The 19,035-nt window shown below is 39.4% G+C and overlaps 2 protein-coding genes across 2 annotated transcripts in view; one reads left to right on the top strand and one right to left on the bottom strand.

The window, feature by feature from the left end:
• The window catches only part of nnt (nicotinamide nucleotide transhydrogenase), a 37,583-nt gene extending 33,148 nt beyond the window's left edge, over positions 1–4,435 (bottom strand). Inside the window, exons 1-2 of the mRNA XM_004538207.3 lie at positions 4,325–4,435; positions 1,130–1,349 (exon numbers count right to left, since the gene is read on the bottom strand). Of these exons, the coding sequence (XP_004538264.1) occupies positions 1,130–1,283 (154 nt within the window). The 5' untranslated portion in view covers positions 1,284–1,349; positions 4,325–4,435. The remainder of the gene's footprint in view (positions 1–1,129; positions 1,350–4,324) is intronic.
• A 3,562-nt stretch (positions 4,436–7,997) lies between these two features.
• ccdc80l2 (coiled-coil domain containing 80 like 2) lies at positions 7,998–17,525 on the top strand. Its single transcript, XM_014409198.4, has 12 exons — positions 7,998–8,656; positions 8,728–8,816; positions 8,953–9,126; positions 9,282–9,433; positions 10,551–10,856; positions 11,041–11,281; positions 11,404–11,560; positions 14,201–14,337; positions 14,803–14,954; positions 15,404–15,507; positions 15,895–15,975; positions 17,003–17,525. Exons 1-12 carry the CDS (start codon positions 8,377–8,379, stop codon positions 17,335–17,337), a joined length of 2,208 nt encoding a protein of 735 aa, XP_014264684.1. The 5' UTR covers positions 7,998–8,376; the 3' UTR covers positions 17,338–17,525.
• The last annotated feature ends 1,510 nt before the right edge of the window (positions 17,526–19,035 follow it).

Here is a 19,035-nt window from a genome sequence, read left to right as displayed (position 1 = left end):
TAAAAACTTACAAATAAGATTACGGTGATTTTTATTTTTTTAGATTAGTGCTGAAGCAGTTCTCTGACAATTTTACAAAAGAAGTCAGAAGCATCATGCTGTGCTCATTTGCTAACTCTAATCCCACAGTCAGTTATGTCTGTAAGCTTGCTTGCAAGTTATGCCAACACCATACACAACATGCAGCAAAGTCTGATCTTGTCCACTTTAAAGAACAAAACCCGTCTCACGTAAACACATGCTTTCAGGTTATGCTGTGAGTATATAGGTTCTCTGGAGGTCAAAGCATAATCACACGTAAGCATGTGTGCCCCTCCTACATGAGATCATAATCTGACACTTGTGTGTCCAGAATAAACGCTGCCAGCTGTTACTGGAGCGAGCTGAACTGTAGAAAATCAACCCATGTCACCATGAAGCAAAGGAAACCAGCACACGCAGACATAAAGCTCCTCTAACCAGCTGGTACTGGCTTCACAGTCATCACACCTGCTTCCTCAGAGCCTTCAAACTGAGAATGTCCCTGAAACTGGGTTATGCACTATATGATATTTAAACAGTATGCAACACCGACTCTAAAGCAAAACTCCAAACTGAAAAACTGCTGGATGAGACTGAAGTTTGTCCTCTGGATTAACTATTTCATAACACTGACCTTCAAAACAAGCATGCAAGAATGAATGAATAGAATGCTACAACAGTGATTAAGGTGAACTGAATAACCCTCTATCTGTTTTATATAATGCGTAGCAGACACCTGTAACACTCATGCTGTACACCTGACACTGAGAAAAGACATGGATGCTACAGGTGGTGTTGCTCCTGTGGCTATCAGCGGTTAAATATCTACCTATATCTCAAAGACATGTCTCAATGAAACAGCAGAAAAACCCAGCCTGCTATTAAAGAATGACCAATCATACATAATTGTGAATTTCATGGCATTATTCTTATATAGGAACACTAGGTCACAAAAGCTTACACCTAGCAATAAAACACTGTTCCAGGCCTGGGTCACCTTGCCCATTTTATGGATTACGAAGACAGTCAATAAAACAAAGAGTCACACCACACTGATTATAGCATTAATGATTCTTTAACTTACGCTCCTCACTGTGCAGTGCCTTACCTGGACTAGCACATCGCCCGAGGGCTTGATGGGTCCTAAAAAAACGCAGACATGTTGACTTGATGGTACGGCCACTCTGCAGCTTTACAGCAGAAACCCCGCTGAACACAGGCGCTGAGCAGCTGGCTGCCACAACTCGGAGGAGGCTAGCCATGGTGCACGCACACACACCTGACACTCACACTGCAGGAGGAGCTATAGAGGACAGACAACAGCCCTCCTGGGAGGAGACATGAAAAGAGAGAGAGGGGAGGGTGGTTAGAGGTTAAGAAGAACTGCAGGATGAAACTATGTTGAAGTGAGAGGAAAAAATAAGCATGTTGAATATTTTTCTCGATCCCAGAACTAGAATCCAACTACACACATGCCAAATCCTTTCACAGAAAACTGTCCTTCCCTTGCACATCAAGGACATGCAAGTGACCACTGTTTATGCAACAGGTCACATAGCTGCACTAAAATTCAGCACCTTATTATGAGTGCGTTGTTTGATCGCATATCAACCTAACTGTGCACTAATAAAGCCACAGAGAACTACAATCACTTATTTTAATTGCAACAAACCAAATGATTCAAAGGCAGTAAACAGCATATGTGGCGTAGTATGTTTGCTTTAAAATAAGATAATATGACTGGGATAAACTAGGAGAGGAGGCTGGTGCAGAAGGGTTCAAACTAGACCGCACTGGCTACAAGCTCTACTGTGCCACTTTTTATGTCTTGAGTAAAGGTTAAAAACATGCACCAATCATTAGTGCAGAGAGTGGCGTTCAAGGGACTCAATGAACTGAGGAATCCTCAATATTTCAAGTAATTTGTCAAGCAAAAAAATCATATTATTTGCTGCTACACCTTTGTGAGTGGAAAATATAGTTACTGTGTAAACTGCAATCAATGCTATTAACTGAGCTGTTCGTAATTTTTTTGTAAAAAGTTTAAAGAGCTAATAACAATGTCTTAGTACACAAAAAACACAAGTGATAAATTATAAACAGCAATCAATACATCATTAAATCTAAATTAGGGCTGCCACAAACGATTATTTTGATAGTCGACTAGTCACCGATTATTTATGCGATTAGTCGACTAATCAGATCATCATCCACTGGACGTAAAACTACAGCTTATTGCACCAGCAGCATCTGCTCTTATATAACTATCATTAGCTTACAGCTTTAAGCTTTTAAGGTGCTAACTAAAAATAAAGACAAGATGATAGTTTATTCAATTTTAATGAAATTTGCAGATTGTTTCGGTGAAGTTTAATAAACTCCTTGCTATCTAAAATATAACAGGACAACGGAGTATATTCTCCAGCATCTCACACTTCTGATAATCAGCTGTCTGCTTGACGTTTATTCAGCTGTGTAAAAACTATAACTTTAATCTCAGACAAACCGATTTACTCAGGAACAAATAAAATACTAAAAAAAAAAAAAAAAAAAAAGCCAAACAACAACATTTTTAATTTATCTAAGTGACTCATATATATTTAACCTGAGTAGCGAAAGACAGCGGTGGGTTTGAAAACAATTTGCCGGGAGTCCGGTGTTCTCACCGCTAGTGACCTAGCCCCCGGCTAGCTATCGAGCTAGTGGGTAACAGACATCTCCGAAAACGTCGGAGCGCTTTTGAAAATATGTGGTGTCTTGATAAACTGAGCCGATATTTGAGGTTTACACAGCTACATTCTCGGCTGAAAATATGTTAAACGTTTATTTTGTGACCCAGAAAGAATAATAAGAGTAATATTAAAACTAACTAGCTGCCGCCATTGTTGGAAACTGAGCTGGGCCGCGCTATGAATTCTGGGACACAGCTGCTTCTTCTTCTTCTTCTTCTTCTTCTTCGGGGTTTAACGGCAGCTGGCATCCTTGTACATGCAGTGCTGCCATCTTCTGTTTCAGTCCGTTATTACACTCTTAAATCCTGCTACTTATTCCTGCGTCTTTTGGGATCTTACAAAGCTTCAAACGACGCGTTGACTATTAAATCAGTCGTCGACGATTTTGATAGTCGACGTAATCGTGACTAGTCGACAAATCGTGGCAGCCCTAATCTAAATACAGTCATACAATCATAGCGTAGGCACATTAATGAATATGCCTGCAAACATTTTAAATTAAGTTATTTATTGTTATTTCATTATTGAATTAAGCTCTCAATCTAGAGTTAAACAGTAGTGAAAATGTAACAGGCCACATATGACCAACAATATTCAAAAACTACCCAAGAAAACCAAACTGTACAACTTCATAAACAAAAAACAGTCATTTGATGTTTACTGATAATTAAGAAGCTCATTAACAATGGGATCTCTCAGTGTACAGCCTTGGATGTGCATACACTGTTTGGATATTCATGCTAGACATTTTTAGTAGTATTATTATCATCATTATTATTGATTTTTCAGGCATTCAGTTGGAGCACAAAAGCTGAGCAGTCCTCAGTAAACCAAGGCTGAAGTTAAACAGGCCTGAATGAAACGTGGCAACATAAACGCAAACTGAACTACGTGTATGAATTAATAAATAAATAACAACACGAATAAAGGTCGATAAAAGTTAATTGTGGATCATTTAAAGGCAGTAGTTGAGGGTTTGTTTGTTTTTTTTAACCTGTAACTACCACGTCATTGAGTTTCAGCTAACATTTAGCTAAAGATACATAAAAATAACCACCAACATCATCATCAAGCTGCTTGGGTCTGCTGCTTTGTGTTCTATGCTTAACCCGCTCTGAGCACCGTTAACCTTTCCACCACCTCGTGAGTCACCAGTAAAACAAAACCACATATCAATGGCTTCCTTACAATAACAACAACACAGCGGTGTCATTCAAAGAATCTGGAGCATAAAAGCTGGGGCATTAAACGCATTTCAGGCGGGCCAGCTCTCACACAGCTTCCCCTGCGACTCAAGAGACAACACGCTCACAATCCAGGCGGGCTGCTCGCTTCTTTTTGTCTATACCCGTGACAAAATATATAACCGGGGGGGGGGGGGGGGTAAGGAAGCTAACCCGAGCTAACATAAAGCGCGCTAGCTTGCATACAAAGTCATATGGTTCTGATTCATACATGTAGGCGACGTGTGAGTCAAAAAGGCCCCTCGCACACTCGCAGAAATGCAAACCGAAACAAATGTATGGTGGAAAGCGAGAGTGGAGAGGTTAACGATTGATAACTCGACTGACCTTTGAAGACAGTCCCCGGCTCTGTGCAGCACAGGCGAACTTTGCGACGACCCGGAAGGAGTGAGGAGAAGCGGCCGGCACAGAGACGTGATTGGACCACGGGAGATGCGTCAGAGGATATCAGGCGGCGCATGTTGCGCTGTTACTGTCAGTGCCGTTTCTCTGTCTTGTCAACGTTTCCTTTTATGCTTTATGATAACTTTTCCACATATTATATGTCATCAGATTTACAGCCTTAACAGCCTTAAATCAGACGAAAAGTTATGGTGAAGCCTTTCCATGTGCTGGAAAAGACTAATGAGCACATTTCTGTAATGTACCTGAAAAATGCATAAAAAAACGTTGAAGGTGCAACTCTGCATGGCCCCACTGAGGCGCGCTCTACTACAGTTTACTAAATATGAGGCTCCGCTTGATTCATAGAGTTTACTGTACAGTTTTTGTGTTGCTATTCGCATTTGCTTTCATTTCGTGGATAAAGCAGCCCGCAGCCAATACTCTCATTCTTTTTGTTCCTGCACAGAGGAATTCTTGGTCTCCCCAAAGTAGCACTGAGCCAAAAAAATAGGCTATTGCCAGCTGTGTTTCATTAATGCATGCTCAGTGCTGTGAAAAAGTATATACCCCTTCCTTTCTGCAAATAAAAAGCAGGAAGAGGTCGGATATTTTTTCAAAGCACTGAAAAATGCAATGTATGAGGACCCACATGTGCTTATATCTCAGGTTACCCCAGAAAGATTCATTCTGAGCTATGAGAAGCCCCATCTACATTTGGAGTAAACATTACAAAATTCACTTTTGCATGTGTCTACAGATGCTTACTTGGGGACCTGGATTAAAAAATATATACTTAGGGCCAACTTTCAGGGCTGAGACTTGCACTGAGGTTGATTTAATTGTGTGCATTAATTTGTGCACATGTAACAGTCTCACATAGTCACAAAGTCAGCTGTGCACTTTGCATACTTGGCATGCCCACTGTTAATAACTAGGATGTCCTTGCTTTAAGGTGACCCTCTCTGTGGCTCTACTAGGCATCATATAAGCAAAACAAAAAATTCATGATGTCACAAAGGTAGACACAGAGGTCCAATTCATAGGATTTGGTCAATATTAGTGAGGGGCTTTTTTAAGGTGTTTACCTTGAGTTGTTTATCTTTTCAGTAAACCTAGCTGACAATGTTTTTCACAATCCAGACTCCAAAATACTCTTCTATTCAGATTAGAACAAGTTTTTTGTGGTCACCAGAAGGTTGGGGGTCCCTGGAGTTTTTTTGTTCATCGTGGCAGGTCAGTTATCTCAATTTACTATGCATACAAATATATTTGTACAAATTTAAATCTTTTGTCTGTGTTTATGATTTGGAGACTGATGTTATACGTGTCCTCCCCCTTGTGATGTCATCATGTGCGACCTCATACTGACCTGAGGCTGTTGTGCATTTGATTATGTTAGCATGTCATTGTAATCTTACATATAAAACACTAAACTCAACACCTGGGCTTCATTTGGTATGTTGGAGACTGCACAGCTGTATGAAATTCAGCGTTCTCGTGCAAAGTGTAATATGAATGGTGCTGTGAAGTCAGCGGAAGGAGGCTTTCACTCTGTTATTCTTGGTCTTAACCCAAAGATCTCTCATCATGGTAAATGTAAGCTGGTACACTGTCTGAAATGAAATCTGACATCATGATTGTCTCTTAAATGATGTATTTGCTATGAAAAATCACATTGTTGTGCTAACGGGGAGGTGAATTCTTACTGTTTTTACCTTTTAACTGTGTATCATTATTACAAAAACTGATACACGACCTGTTTTGACACTTAAACAACAAGATAGCAGCTTCTTTATGTGTCTTTGTTTATGCTATTCTTAGCTTCTTTTCTCTCACATTCATTCACTTAAAGCACAGCACATGTAAACAGAACAAATCCTCTATTTCTCATACACAGTGATCATCTGGTTCTCTTTATCAGGACCACAGAGCGGGATGCATTGTGGCTGCACCTGGTTCTCATTGTATTTCATTTCACCCTACAGACAGCTCTTCTAATTGCACTGACAGCCTGCATTCTTCCATTGTCTTTATTTTGTCCCTATTCTCACTAAATTCCATTTTTGAGGCAAAGAAACTTGTGCAAGAATATTTAAAAAGTCATAACTCTTCAAAGCATGTGTTTTTCAGTCCATCTGACAAAAAATTCTACCTGTTGCACTTCCTCGCTATGTGCAGTAGATCCACTAATGATTTGTTACAAATGAAATTACATATAAAATACTAACAATGTGCAGTTTTCATACTTATGTGGATACTTTTTTATATATTTACTAGGTATGTGTGTTTTTAAAGGGATGTCAAATGCTGTCATTTTTCTGTAAAGCAAATTTACCTTGCCTTTAGGTATAAATAAAGTTACCTTACCTTACCTTACCTTACTTTATTTATATAATATAAAAAATTGCATTTGATTTATCGTACAAAACATGAAATATTTGCTTGTTTTATAGAATAAGGGCAATAATTCTAGAGTAAGCCATTTATAGTCACTTTTATTAGGGAAACCTGTTCAACCTCTTTTAATGCAAATATCTAATCAGCCAGTCACATCACATGGTTATCACTGTATTTAGGCAACAGAAGACTGGAAAGACTACCTGTTCTGATGAGGCTCCATTTCTACTGGAACATTCATATGGTAGGATCTGAATCTGGCATAAACAGCCTGAAAAGCATGGATCCACCCTGTCAGTTTAAGCTGTTGGCCATGTAATAGCATGCCAGTCATGTCAATGTGGACCAAAAAAACTCCAACGCCTTGTTGAATCTACACCACAAAGAATTAAAAGGTGTTCAACCCAGTAGTAGCAATGTTTACCTAATAAAAACTGCCCAGTTAGTGAACATAACAATAATTACTAAGATCACTACTAAGAATGCTCTAAATATTCTGCAAAACAGAATTTCTGTCACCATTTCAGTGATTATGTTTGCATTTGAAGAGATCTGGGGGTTTATAGGTTCAAATTGCAGCTATTTCAAGTCAGATTTGGAGGTTTTAATGAGAGGAAGGTGGTTGTAAGCTATCTAGCTTTGTTGTTTTTAAGCTTTGTGAGGTTGGAGAAAGATGAGTGCCTTTACCTGACAGAAGGCTCTTGCCCTGTGAGGACATTTGTCTCAGATTGACAATTTTGAACTAGTGTGACCTTTTCTAGACATCGGCATCTGCAGTGTGGTCTTGGTTATTTATGGTAATTGCCATTTCCCATCACTTAAAAGCTTTGACTCTCCTGAACAAATGGCTTTGGTCTGAACTGCCTGAACTTCCCAAAGTTTATGACCTTCACTGTCTTTGCCCTTTTCCTGGGAAAACCCCAGGAAATCACCTCTCACAAATCATGTGTGCGGTAACAAAGTTTGTGATTAAAGTTCATCCTTTTGTCTGACAGATAGTGACATATGTGTAAATCAAACATGCTGAATACAATGAAATTTCATCTGGTGAAGAGATTCAAACCAAAGACAATGTGTGGCGCCAATTATGCAACAATGAATATTTTTTGTGGGGTGTGTGTGTAATAGTATGGTAGTGTGTGGGACAGAGAGGGAGAGAGAGTTTTCTGGGAGAAAATGCTTTGAAGTTGCAGAAAATTCCAGGAGTTTCCTGTTAAAGGGTCTGGGGTTTAATTCGATCCAGGAGTGTGTGTCTGTGTGTAAGGAGAGGAGTGTCTCTCGAGTCAGTTTCTCTGCTGCAGAGAGACGTTAACACCACGATAGTCTTTGCTTTTCCCTTTCCTTTACAGATTCCAGGTTGGATCCACCTGTTTTTCACCATAAAGCCTTCAGTGGAGCGTTGAACTGGGATTCAGGCTATTGTTTTATTAACTGGATACTTTTTTTCCCCCTTTTTTAAAATAACTGCACATCACTTCTAAACAAGCGGTGGTGAAAGCAACACTGCACATATGTATTTTTACTTCAGATGAGGATTTATGAGCTGCTAAGCAGTTCCAGCTGATCGCCAGACCAATTTATTTGCAACATCAGTGAAGATGCCTCAGTTTTTTACCTCACACTATCTGTTGCTGATTGCAGCTTTGTGGAGCCTCAACAACCTGGGTTTGCTGGCTGCATGGCAGGGCTTCGGTGACGGTAAGCCAAAGGAACTGTTGGACCCAAATGTACGAGACTGGGGAGACTACTCAGACCTTCCTCCTGGAATTGAACATGGATTAGGGCTGGAAGAAAGCAGAGAAGATGGATATAACAGAAAAGTTGGAGAGTCATCATCAAGCTTGGCTCCAGAGATGGATTTCCTGGCTGACTTTGCAGGTAAGAGGAATTAATTGACCAGCAGATGTTCCTGTTCTTATGTCCCTACAGTCACCGATTTTCCCTTGCAGGTAAAAAGCGTCTGTGGGTGATAACAGCTCCATCCCACAGTGACCAATATCTTCGTATGATGGAGAAACAGCTAGAAGAAATGGAGCAAGTACTTCTCTGCAATTTATTCTGATACATACACATTATTTACTCTTTTTTCAGATTTAAAAAAAAATTTAAACTAGCTGCTTATCCATCAATTTTTACTTGTTTTATTTGATTGTTTCTTTCTCTGCCTTACTCAGAAAGGCCTGAACTGCCATTTAGCAGAAAGAGATACGTACATTGTAACTATCATTCAGAATGCTATGATGGAGGGACGGATCCAGAAAACAACTTTTCAAGGAGATGCCACAGTCGAGAACCTGGACCCCGACACGGTTACCAAACTGCTGCACTACCTGGAGCTTACCAGCCAAGTAACCAGTGTGCCATAAACTGTGTGATTCATTTCAAACTCTTGGCAACATATAAAAAAGTTATTGCGTTTTTAATTCTTTTTTAAACTGAAATGCTTCTTGGTGGTTTACTAGTTGATGTGTTTCTGATTTGTGTTGAACACCAATCATGTCAGGAGCAAAAGTTCACCATGCTGGTTATAAAGAAGAACCTACGGGTCAGCGAGCGCTTCCCTTATCCGGTGCGTGTCGAGGCCGTTTTGGAGGTCATCGATCAGTTCCCCATGAGGAAGCTGGAGAAGATGACCAGAAAAGGATCTCACCTCAGGTTTCACTACCTTACTTTTATTTTTATGTGATGACTAATTTTAAAGGTCCTATATATGATGATCATGCTTCCTTTTCAGCTGTACACCGTGAAATGTTTGTCCTGTTTAGCATCAATAATTCATTTTCTTCCACTTACACAGTTCAGGGTCATAGAGGTCTGGAGCCTATCCCAGCGGTCATGGAGTGACAGCCAGGATATACCCTGGACATGTTGCCAGTATATTGCAGGGCTAGCAGAGAGAGTCAGACAACAATTTACTCTGACATGCACATCTATGGTCAAGTCAACATCACAAATTAAATTAATGTAATATTTCTGAGCTTTGAGAGGAACGTGTCAGGAAGTTTGCCAAACAGTCCTAGACAGGCTCCTGCAGTGAATTCAGAAACAATAAGTACAGAAGAGTCACAAAATGTGCAAGGATATTTGTACCCAGTGCAAAACAATTATATACAAGAGTTTCAGAGATCTTTAGACCATTATATGGCGTATGCACACAAGACTAGCAGTTACAGAGACTGAGTAACGGTTGTCCTCCTTCCACCTGGAGGCTGCTGAGTAGTTGATGCAGGTAAAGAAAAGTCTCATTAGTTTATCCGGTCACTTAAGTGTATGACCGCCTTGCTTTCACCGTCTGATGATGAAATTGACGTCACTCAGATCAGAGTAGTCTCTCTAGCAGACTCAAGAACACAGAAACTATAACTCACCTATAAGCAGTTGGGCACTAGCTTAAGTCAAACTCACTTCTGAGAGACTGAATTAATTACCAATGGGAAAGAAGGATACTATGGACTAATAAGGTTGGAAAATATGCAAGACTAATCTACACAACCAGAATATTGAATATCAAATGCAGCAACTGACAAAGCGATGGGGAACAAGTGAAGCGATTCATTGGTGAACAGGACGTTATTCCATGGGCAGTATCTGCTCACCAGACTTCCTGCTAAACAACTCCCCCTCATTTTATTTTATTGTATTTTTTTTTTTACAATCCCTGACACTTACGTTCATCAGTTTAAAAAAAATGATGATTAAAAACAGATAAAGATTTCATAGTTTTCCAAGTGAACACACATGTGAATTTTTTGTTTTCTATGCCATGTTTTAGATGTAAAACCACCAAAAAGAAGATTGTGAAAAAAAGAAAAAAGATGACACTTAGTCCTCAGAGGAGAGGAAATGTGACTTCTGTGGTGCCATTACAAAGAAGACCACCTTTGGACAAAAAAGCTGCTCTGAGGAGTAAGATCCAGGATATACTGAGTGGTCGGTCGAGGTTTGTAATTCGTAAGCCGTCTACAATGAGAAAGCCTTCGAGCAACAATGATCCCATCAATTCTAAAGTACAGGAGAAAACAAGGGTGAGCAGTCTTCCATCTGTTTCAAGGAGCAATGAGGAAGTAAAGAAAAACAGGTAATGTCTTTTTAAGTTAGTATGTTTTGTTAGACTTTGAAACAGAGTGAAGAGTATGCCTTTGAATGTTTTGATTTGTGTTCACATCTGGTATTTCTTGCCTCCTCTTCTGCTTACAGCACATAAATACTGTTTTTAGTGCTGGATGGACATCAAAGTGACTTTTTTATATATTGTATTGCAGCACTCATCCATCTGTGGAAGAAGGAAAGAAAAGAAATGTAGAGAAAAATAATGGAAATAAAACTGGTCAGAGTGGAAAGGGGAACAAAAAGGAAAAACAGAGGTCTAAGAAAATAGGCAAAGGGAAAAAAGGAAAGAAAAGAAAAGGAAGGGGGAAAAAGTCCAACAGAGAGGCAAGTGAGAAGGATAAAACAGCGCTGAAGGAGTTTTTGGACAGTTTAAAGGGGACAAGAAGGTTGATGGTAAGACCTTTTGTCTAATCGTTGCACTTCTCTTTGCCTCCAGATTGTTAATGAATTTAAATCATGTGTTTTCACGGCTGTACCTGAACCAATTTTCATGTTTTTGTTTTGCCTCATACAAGGTGATCTCAACACCCAACAGAGAGGCAACACTGTATATCCAGCAGACTGAGGAGAATGAGAAGTATCGCTGTGAACTCGCTATAAGGAAGATCACAGTGGCAACCATTACTGGACAGGGAAGTGATGGCACACTTATAATTCAGCACTACCACCTAGGTAGGAAGGGTTTTTACCTTTTGTTGCCAGTTATGTATTTGCATTTCAACATTTGTTTAGGTTCTCTTCATGAATGCTTTTAAAACTACAAATCCTCTCAGGGTTCACTGAACCAACACGTATTTGGTTTTGTTTTGTTTTTTACTAACATGCAACCAAAGGCAAATATAGTGCTTCCTAGAAACTGAACAGTAACAAAATTGTCCGTGGGTGTTGACCTATTGCCAGCTATTTTAGCATGCTAACAATAGCTAACGGTAAAATACACAGACTGTTTATAAGCCTTAAGGTTGTTAGTAAAGAGATAGCCATCTTGGTATACGCCTTATGTGTGTACAGACATGGATTATTAATAAATTAATTTTAACCTTTGGTCTGAAGTCTGTTTTTAGACACACTAACCCTGCGCATGAATGTCATAGTCATTCTGATATTTCAGTTTTTTGTTTTTTTGTTTTTGTTTTCTATGGGGCTTGCTCTTCAAACAGCACAGCACAGACACTCATGAGTACAAAGTGAGGAATGGCCTGGAATAACCTACAAAACTCACAGGAGGTTGTTGGTGTTGGTCTGCTTCTTTCTGGTTTGTCTCGTCCCCATTTCTCAACGTGGATTACGTGTAAATAAAAACATTTATCATGTGATAAAGGCGGCACGGTGGTTAGCACTGTTGCCGCACAGCAAGAAGGTCCTGAGTTCAATTCCACCATCAGGCCGGGGTCTTTCTGTGTGGAGTTTGCATGTTCTCCCCGTGTTTGCGTGGGTTCTCTCCGGGTACTCCGGCTTCCTCCCACCGTCCAAAGACATGCAACTTGTGGGGATAGGTTAATTGGATAATCCAAATTGCCATTGTGCGAGTGAATGTGAGTGCGAATGGTTGTCTGTCCCTATGTGTTAGCCCTGCGACAGACTGGCGACCTGTCCAGGATGTACCCTGCCTCTCGCCCTATGACAGCTGGGATAGGCTCCAGCGACCCTGAAAAGGATAAGCGGAAGCGAATGGATGGATGGATGTTTTCAGTTATTGAGGGTGACAGTTTGGGTCTTCTTCCACATAGTGATGGCACATACTTACAGTCATTTAAGTTAATTATCTTGGAATCTGCAGTTGTTTAGAAATGGCTTCAAAAGGTTTTAATTTAAGTCTCCTATTGTCTTTCTTTAATCTTGACTGAGTTCGTTGGACTTTCTCATTGTTCTGAATATTGGTCAATCCAATTAATGGCATCAAACAAATTCTTTTTATTCTGGAAAAGAGAAACTACTAGTTGTAGTCAATCAAGAACCTAATAGGTCTTGGCCTTGTCAAGTTAAGACAATGTAGAACCTTCAGCACCAGTTACGCTGAAAAGCCCTCAACTGCCATGACATTCATGGCCATGATGAATGTATGTAAACTTTTGAACACAATTGTTTGTGGACTTGTTTTTGAAGAACTGTTGTTTTGAGCCTTCGATTAATATTTTAGCCTAACTCCCATATGTCACCATATCAGTATATCATTTATTAATAACATATGGTTGAAGGTAAAGTAAGGCAGTTCAACTTCAGAGGGACATAAATTATCCCTCAGTCACATAGGCCTAGAGACGTGGCATAGCAACCTCCCGTCCTCCGGGAAAAATGTGTATTCCATGATTGGGTCGAGAGTGGTTGCTAGAAGTTGTACAGAAGGTGCTGAAACTAAAACCTCCTTGTGATCACTGTGGTTGGTAGTAGAGTTGCTGCAATGACAACATCTTCAATGCAAACTGTTATCAACCAAAGAAATCATAAGGAGAGTTTTGGTGCAGCACCATATTCCTCTTTGCCACCAACGTCACCGAGCGATTGCAACCACTTGCCAACCAGTCAGGGAATATATATTTTCCCCAGGAAAAATATATATGCCAGAGGGTCACCGTCAATCTATAGACCTGCAGGACTGAATATTTAAACATGCATTAAGTGATTAGAGAATGCACATTTTTATCTGGAGGCTGATCTGTAGACCTGTGTGAGCGGGCGCCTTACTGAACCAAATTTAATGCTAGCCTAATCCAGTCAATGTGCGTTGAGACATTTAACTCAAAACTACAAAGTTCAGCCTCAGTATGACGCTGAATACAAAATCAAGAGCACAACAAAGTCAGTGGAATTCATCATCAGGGAACTAACCCATACAATACACAGTTCCCATCAGCCATAAAAAAGCAGATAATATCTAATAAAGCATATAGCAATACACAATAATAAAGTGAAGTGGTTTAGTCAGAATAACATAAACAGCTCAGGTTTACTGCTAAGCAAAATGTAATAGTTCTCTGAGCTTGTGTACCAGGAAGTAACAGTTTAATTTTGCACTGCGGAATGTAGTAAATGTTTAGTTTAACCTTTACACTGTGATACTTCAGTAGTTACATTTTAACAGTTAACACAGTAGTCCCTTTCCACAAGAGGACTTGGTGAATATACACAGCCAAACAAAAGCCCTGTGTACTCACTGTCTTCAAGTTCACACATCGTTCAGAGACACTGATTTGGGATATAGTGGTTATAATTACTGTTTTTGTTGCATGCACTGTAACGTGTACTTGGTATTTTCTCTAACATCTGTGTGTGCACACATTGATTTATATCCTTTGTATGTGTGTTCTCCAGATTCAGAGCCTCCACTCAGTGGCCAAGCAGAGCACTTCTTGGATTTAGGGGCCATCTCTCTGCTGAGGGCAGAGCTCGGCCTGTCGTCGCCCGACCTCTTTTCAATGACTGTCACAGATTATGACATCAAGGCCAGTGTAAGAAAATCTCACCTGAGCTTTCCAAGTTTGGCCTTTTCTTGCTTATTTGGCTTTCTGATAGCAGATAAGTTTAGCGATTAAAAGGACAACACACTCATATTTCAAAACCATTGCAATATTTGAACTTAAAGTAACCCATCGAGGAACCCATTATTTAACCAGGTAAAGATGGGACTTTGATGTTCATAGCAACAAATATTTCTGGCACAACTTCACCTACTTCCAGGGTGCATGGAGAAGACAAAGTTCTGATGACTCCAGCAACACTTAAAGTAATCGGGAACAACTTTATTATGTGACCAAGTGTTGGTCACTTAATAACTTTGACATTCACCAAAAAAGAAAAAAATTGTAAATAATACAGTTGTATCGCAATACATTTTCCTTGTTGTTTAGTTGCTTATGTATGCCCATAAAGACTAAAGATCTAATCCCTCACCTGCTCTTATCCTTCCCCCCCAGAGAGTCTTTGAGGCTCCACCATCAAGCCAGGCTTTGTTTGACTACATTGACAACTTTCCCTCGAGGAACCGAGAAAAAGAGAAGGAAAGAAAGAATCCACCAGCGTGCTCTAAAGACATGGGACAGCCTGTAGTAGAAAACCCACTGCTCAGGTAATATAACTAATCTGTTTTTATTGCAGTGAGCACCATCCACTAAGAACAAAACAAGCTCAAAATAAATTTGAAGATTGCTGTAAACAGGGTCAGCATATTTTAACCTCTCCGTCACCTTAAATTATCAACAGTGAAAAAACCCATGTGGTTAATGCGACCTTTTTTTAGTGGAGCGTGGATCTCTGAAGCTTTCACAGTCCAATCTCCTATCTTTATCTTAAATCGTGTAATTATTCTTCATATTCGTCTTTATTGATTCCTGTGTAAGTTTATGTTTGTTTCTATTTTATTAACACAAATCATGATATAAAGTGTAGCATAATTCAAATTTGAAAACTGAGTAAAAGTATGATTGAATCTATGGTCTTCCATTTTATAGAAGGTGGTCTAATGACTGAATGAAACTGACAGGTATCCAAGTTTAAATCTATATTTTTCATTTCTAGGTTCATTTCTAAAAGGAGACTGCTGCTCATCTCTGCTCCCTCTGAGGATGACTATTTGTTTCAGCAGCAGCTCTCCGCTGTCAGAGGACAGGAATGTCCCCTGGGTACGTGTTTTAAAAGACCCGCGGTAACAAGGAAGTGTTACAAGGAAGCCAGAAGTCAGACATGGGTAGATTTGTCATGGTTGTGAAATTCGGACCTGAAAAAGCATACCATTAAACAAAACTGTACGGATCATGACAGAATCAAACAATGAATATTATAATATGAATATTAGTGTATTAAAAATGTTATGCATTTATAAAATTGTGTGGTACAAGAGCCATATTATTTGAAATATATAACCATAGCTAGACAGGCACTTAGCTAAATAGGTTCATCGACACAAAAATCATTTCTTTGTCTTTATAAAAAGGGATCGTTTTGATTATCTGTGCTGAATGTGTCCCTTTTAATGAGTCTAAATGTACCTTCTCTTGTGTTTTTCTCAGGTATTCGTCACTTTGCCATGCTAAAGCTGATAGGAACAGAAGAAAAAGCATCAGGAACTGTTGAGTTATTTCCCTTAAATGGTACGTCATGGTAATGTGGGGCATTCCAGGTGTATGAGACGTAATGGAGCATACACGTTTGAAATCATTAGTAATATTGTATATTTTAAGGTAGGTAGTTTAATAAACATTTTGGTTTAAGAGCATTCTTTGTTTAAAAAAAAAAGAAAAAAGATTGATGTGGCTTGCATGATCTCACAGGTTTTGTGGACTGCAAAAGGCTACATCTGTCAACCAAAGGAAGCCTGTAGCTGAGGAAGACACACTCAGTATTTATATTCTATCATGCTGTCACTACTGCTAACCTTTTGCCACATGTAGATATGTGGTTTGGCCTGCACAGAGATGGAGATGCAGTTGGCAGGTGTAGTCTACATCAGTGGTAGGGAACTCTAGGCCTGAAGTGCCAGTGTCCTGCAGGTTTTAGATCTCACCCTGGGTCAACACACTTGAATCAAATGATTGGTTAGTTACCAGGCCTCTGGAGAACTTCAAGCCATGTTAAGGAAGAAATTTAGCCATTTTAATCAGCTGTGTTGGATCAAGGACACATCTAAAACCTGCAGGACACCGGCCCTTGATGCCTGGAGTTCCCCCTTCATTATAGCAAAGAGATCTATACAGCTGACCAAAAATGATCCCAATGGATAAATAGCAATACATGCTGCACAAAAACAAAAACGCGCTTTTGATTAATTTTTTGACTCCTTTTTGTATGTTTCCTTTAAAAATGCAAAAATAAAATCAATGTCAGCACAGATGACACAAAGGGGAAATTTAGCTGCAGAGGACGAAAAAGTTTCTGTTCCAGGTAGTAAAAGTTTATTTTTGCTGTAAAGTCGAGCATTTCAACATAGAAGTATATGGGACTCTCTCCCTTTTGGAGCCTAGAGGAAATGCTTTCGAAAGTTTTGTTTTGACTGTGGTTTTAAGGTTGAGCTGTCATAATATTTTATCTAATCTGAAAGTATCTGGGTTATCCTAGTTTTCGTTTCTTTCGCTTTTCACTGTTTTGTGTAATTTAAATGACTTCCATTCCTTCCCCCAGGTCGCAGTCAGACTGAGGTTGAGTCATTGACGCCTGACTTGGTCAACAATATGAGGGAACAGCTAAAGATCGATAAGGACTATTTCAGCATGGTGGTTGTGGGGAAGGATGGTGACCCCAAAACATGGTTTCCATCACCTATGTGGTCCCTGGATAACATCTACGACCTGGTGGACTCTATGGAGCTCCGCCTCCAGGAGGCGAAGCTGCAGAAGAGGCTGGGGATTCACTGCCAGGAGGACAGAGGAAGAGGAGGCAATGAGCAGGAACACTCCCACGGATACAATGAAGAGAGGGCAGAGATGATGCACTTCTACAGCCAATCCGAGGAATAATGACAAAAAGAGGAAGAAGCGATTATCTACCTAAATTTTTTAATATGAAACAAAAAGTATCAACATGTGGATTTGACTTGAGCCAATGAGACCTCAAAACTGGACTCATAAGAATCGATAAAGTCGATGTATAGATGATGATCTGCTGGATCGTACAATAATAAGCTGGATATTTTACAAGAAATAAATACATTTGAAAAGATAAGCAGACGACAATGGCGTGGTCTTATTCAAGCATTTCAACTGCCCTTTAAAAAAGCAATTTTCTCTTTGACTTCATATGTAAAAAGGGAAGAAAGTAATTTCAAGACAGAGCAGACGGTGCTTTTTACTAATATGTCTGTGTAGACCTTTCAAACACATCCACTGTGCAAGTACAAAAAAGGAAAGGTTCTCTACTGAAATATGCTGATACTAAAACGAACAAAGTATTGAAATAGAAGAGAAGTTCTTTTATTTAAGCCATGACTTTTTAAAGAGCCGCATAAACCTCGTGGTCAGTAATACAGATGTTAACAAAAGTTTTACATGAGTTCTTCACTTGCCTGCATGGACTGATTTCTTGAATTCAGAAGTCCTAACACTGAAAGTTTAACATCGAGTTGTGACCAGAACATGATATGACTCATTCATCCAAATACTAACAAACAAAGCCATCGGTCTTAACCAAACCGGGATCCAGCAAGGGGAATAGCAAATGTTTACAATGAAACTCATGTCAGATATATCCTGAAGCAATGTTTAGTAAAATCAACACAAGAAGAAGATATGCAGGCTTAGCTCAGAGCAAATGCAAGTGTCCAAAATAGCAAACACCTCACATGCAATAATATGGCTCTGCAATATTGACTCTGCAAGTGCAAAAAGAGTGAATTAAACCTTTAACATAGAGGTTATACATCACAAAAGAAAATAGAAAAGTAAAAGCATTTTTACTTTAAAAATGAGGGTTGATGCTAAAGGTAGTCCCACATAATATAACAGATGTGAAGAATAGTTGTAACATAACTATGATGTGTAACAGAAAGTGAATGTACAATAAGTTGAACAATAAGTCTAATCAAAACATGGTACAATATAACAAAGCAAAAAAAGTGAAAAGAAAAACACATCCATCACACAACTGGCTCTAAATTCAGCTCTGGCCTTCACCTCAAAATGTGAATTATAAGTAAGAAGAAGAAGAATGAAGGTTGAAGTAAGACAGAAAGTCACTTTAAACTGTCTCTGTGTCAAATTTGCATGCTGACATTATGTGCCTCACAAATTCCAAGGAAAAGGAAGCCAGGTCGATTAGAGACCTTGGAGAGAAATCCAAATAGTCCCTTTGAGCTTCCACTGACAGTGGCGTAACAGACTTTTACCAGGAGTGACCCCTCCTGACCCCACTGACCACCAACCGGACTAGTTGGTGCGAAAAGAAACAACAGACAAACACAGCAGGTTGGTCAGGCCTGTAACCACAAATACAGAGAATGTCAAACACAATGGAGGAAGGGGGACAGATAAGAAAAGGAACAAGCAAATTACAAAACATGAAAGGATGCAACAAGATATGTGTAGCCATCATTAAAAATACTGTCTGTCCAGATTTTACAGCTTGTTCTGATTCCGGGTACAAATTCTATGTTGCATGAATTTGTTTTAATTGTTACTACAAAATAAGATAGAAAATGCCATACTGGTGTCCACTAGGGG

The sequence above is a fragment of the Maylandia zebra genome, linkage group LG7 (genome assembly GCF_041146795.1).
Source record: "Maylandia zebra isolate NMK-2024a linkage group LG7, Mzebra_GT3a, whole genome shotgun sequence".
Taxonomy (NCBI): Eukaryota; Metazoa; Chordata; class Actinopteri; order Cichliformes; family Cichlidae; genus Maylandia; species Maylandia zebra.
The sequence above is the reverse complement of the archived record's forward strand: the minus strand, read 5'-3'. Positions and strand labels throughout refer to the sequence as shown.

What these genes read in the sequence shown, in the direction of transcription:
- ccdc80l2 (XM_014409198.4), top strand. Translation starts at nt 8,377, where the DNA reads ATGCCTCAGTTTTTTACCTCACACTATCTGTTGCTGATTGCAGCTTTG. An exon ending in TTTCCTGGCTGACTTTGCAG is followed by an intron (nt 8,657 to 8,727) that starts GTAAGAGGAATT and finishes TTTCCCTTGCAG; the next exon opens with GTAAAAAGCGTCTGTGGGTG. An exon ending in AGGACAGGAATGTCCCCTGG is followed by an intron (nt 15,508 to 15,894) that starts GTACGTGTTTTA and finishes TGTTTTTCTCAG; the next exon opens with GTATTCGTCACTTTGCCATG.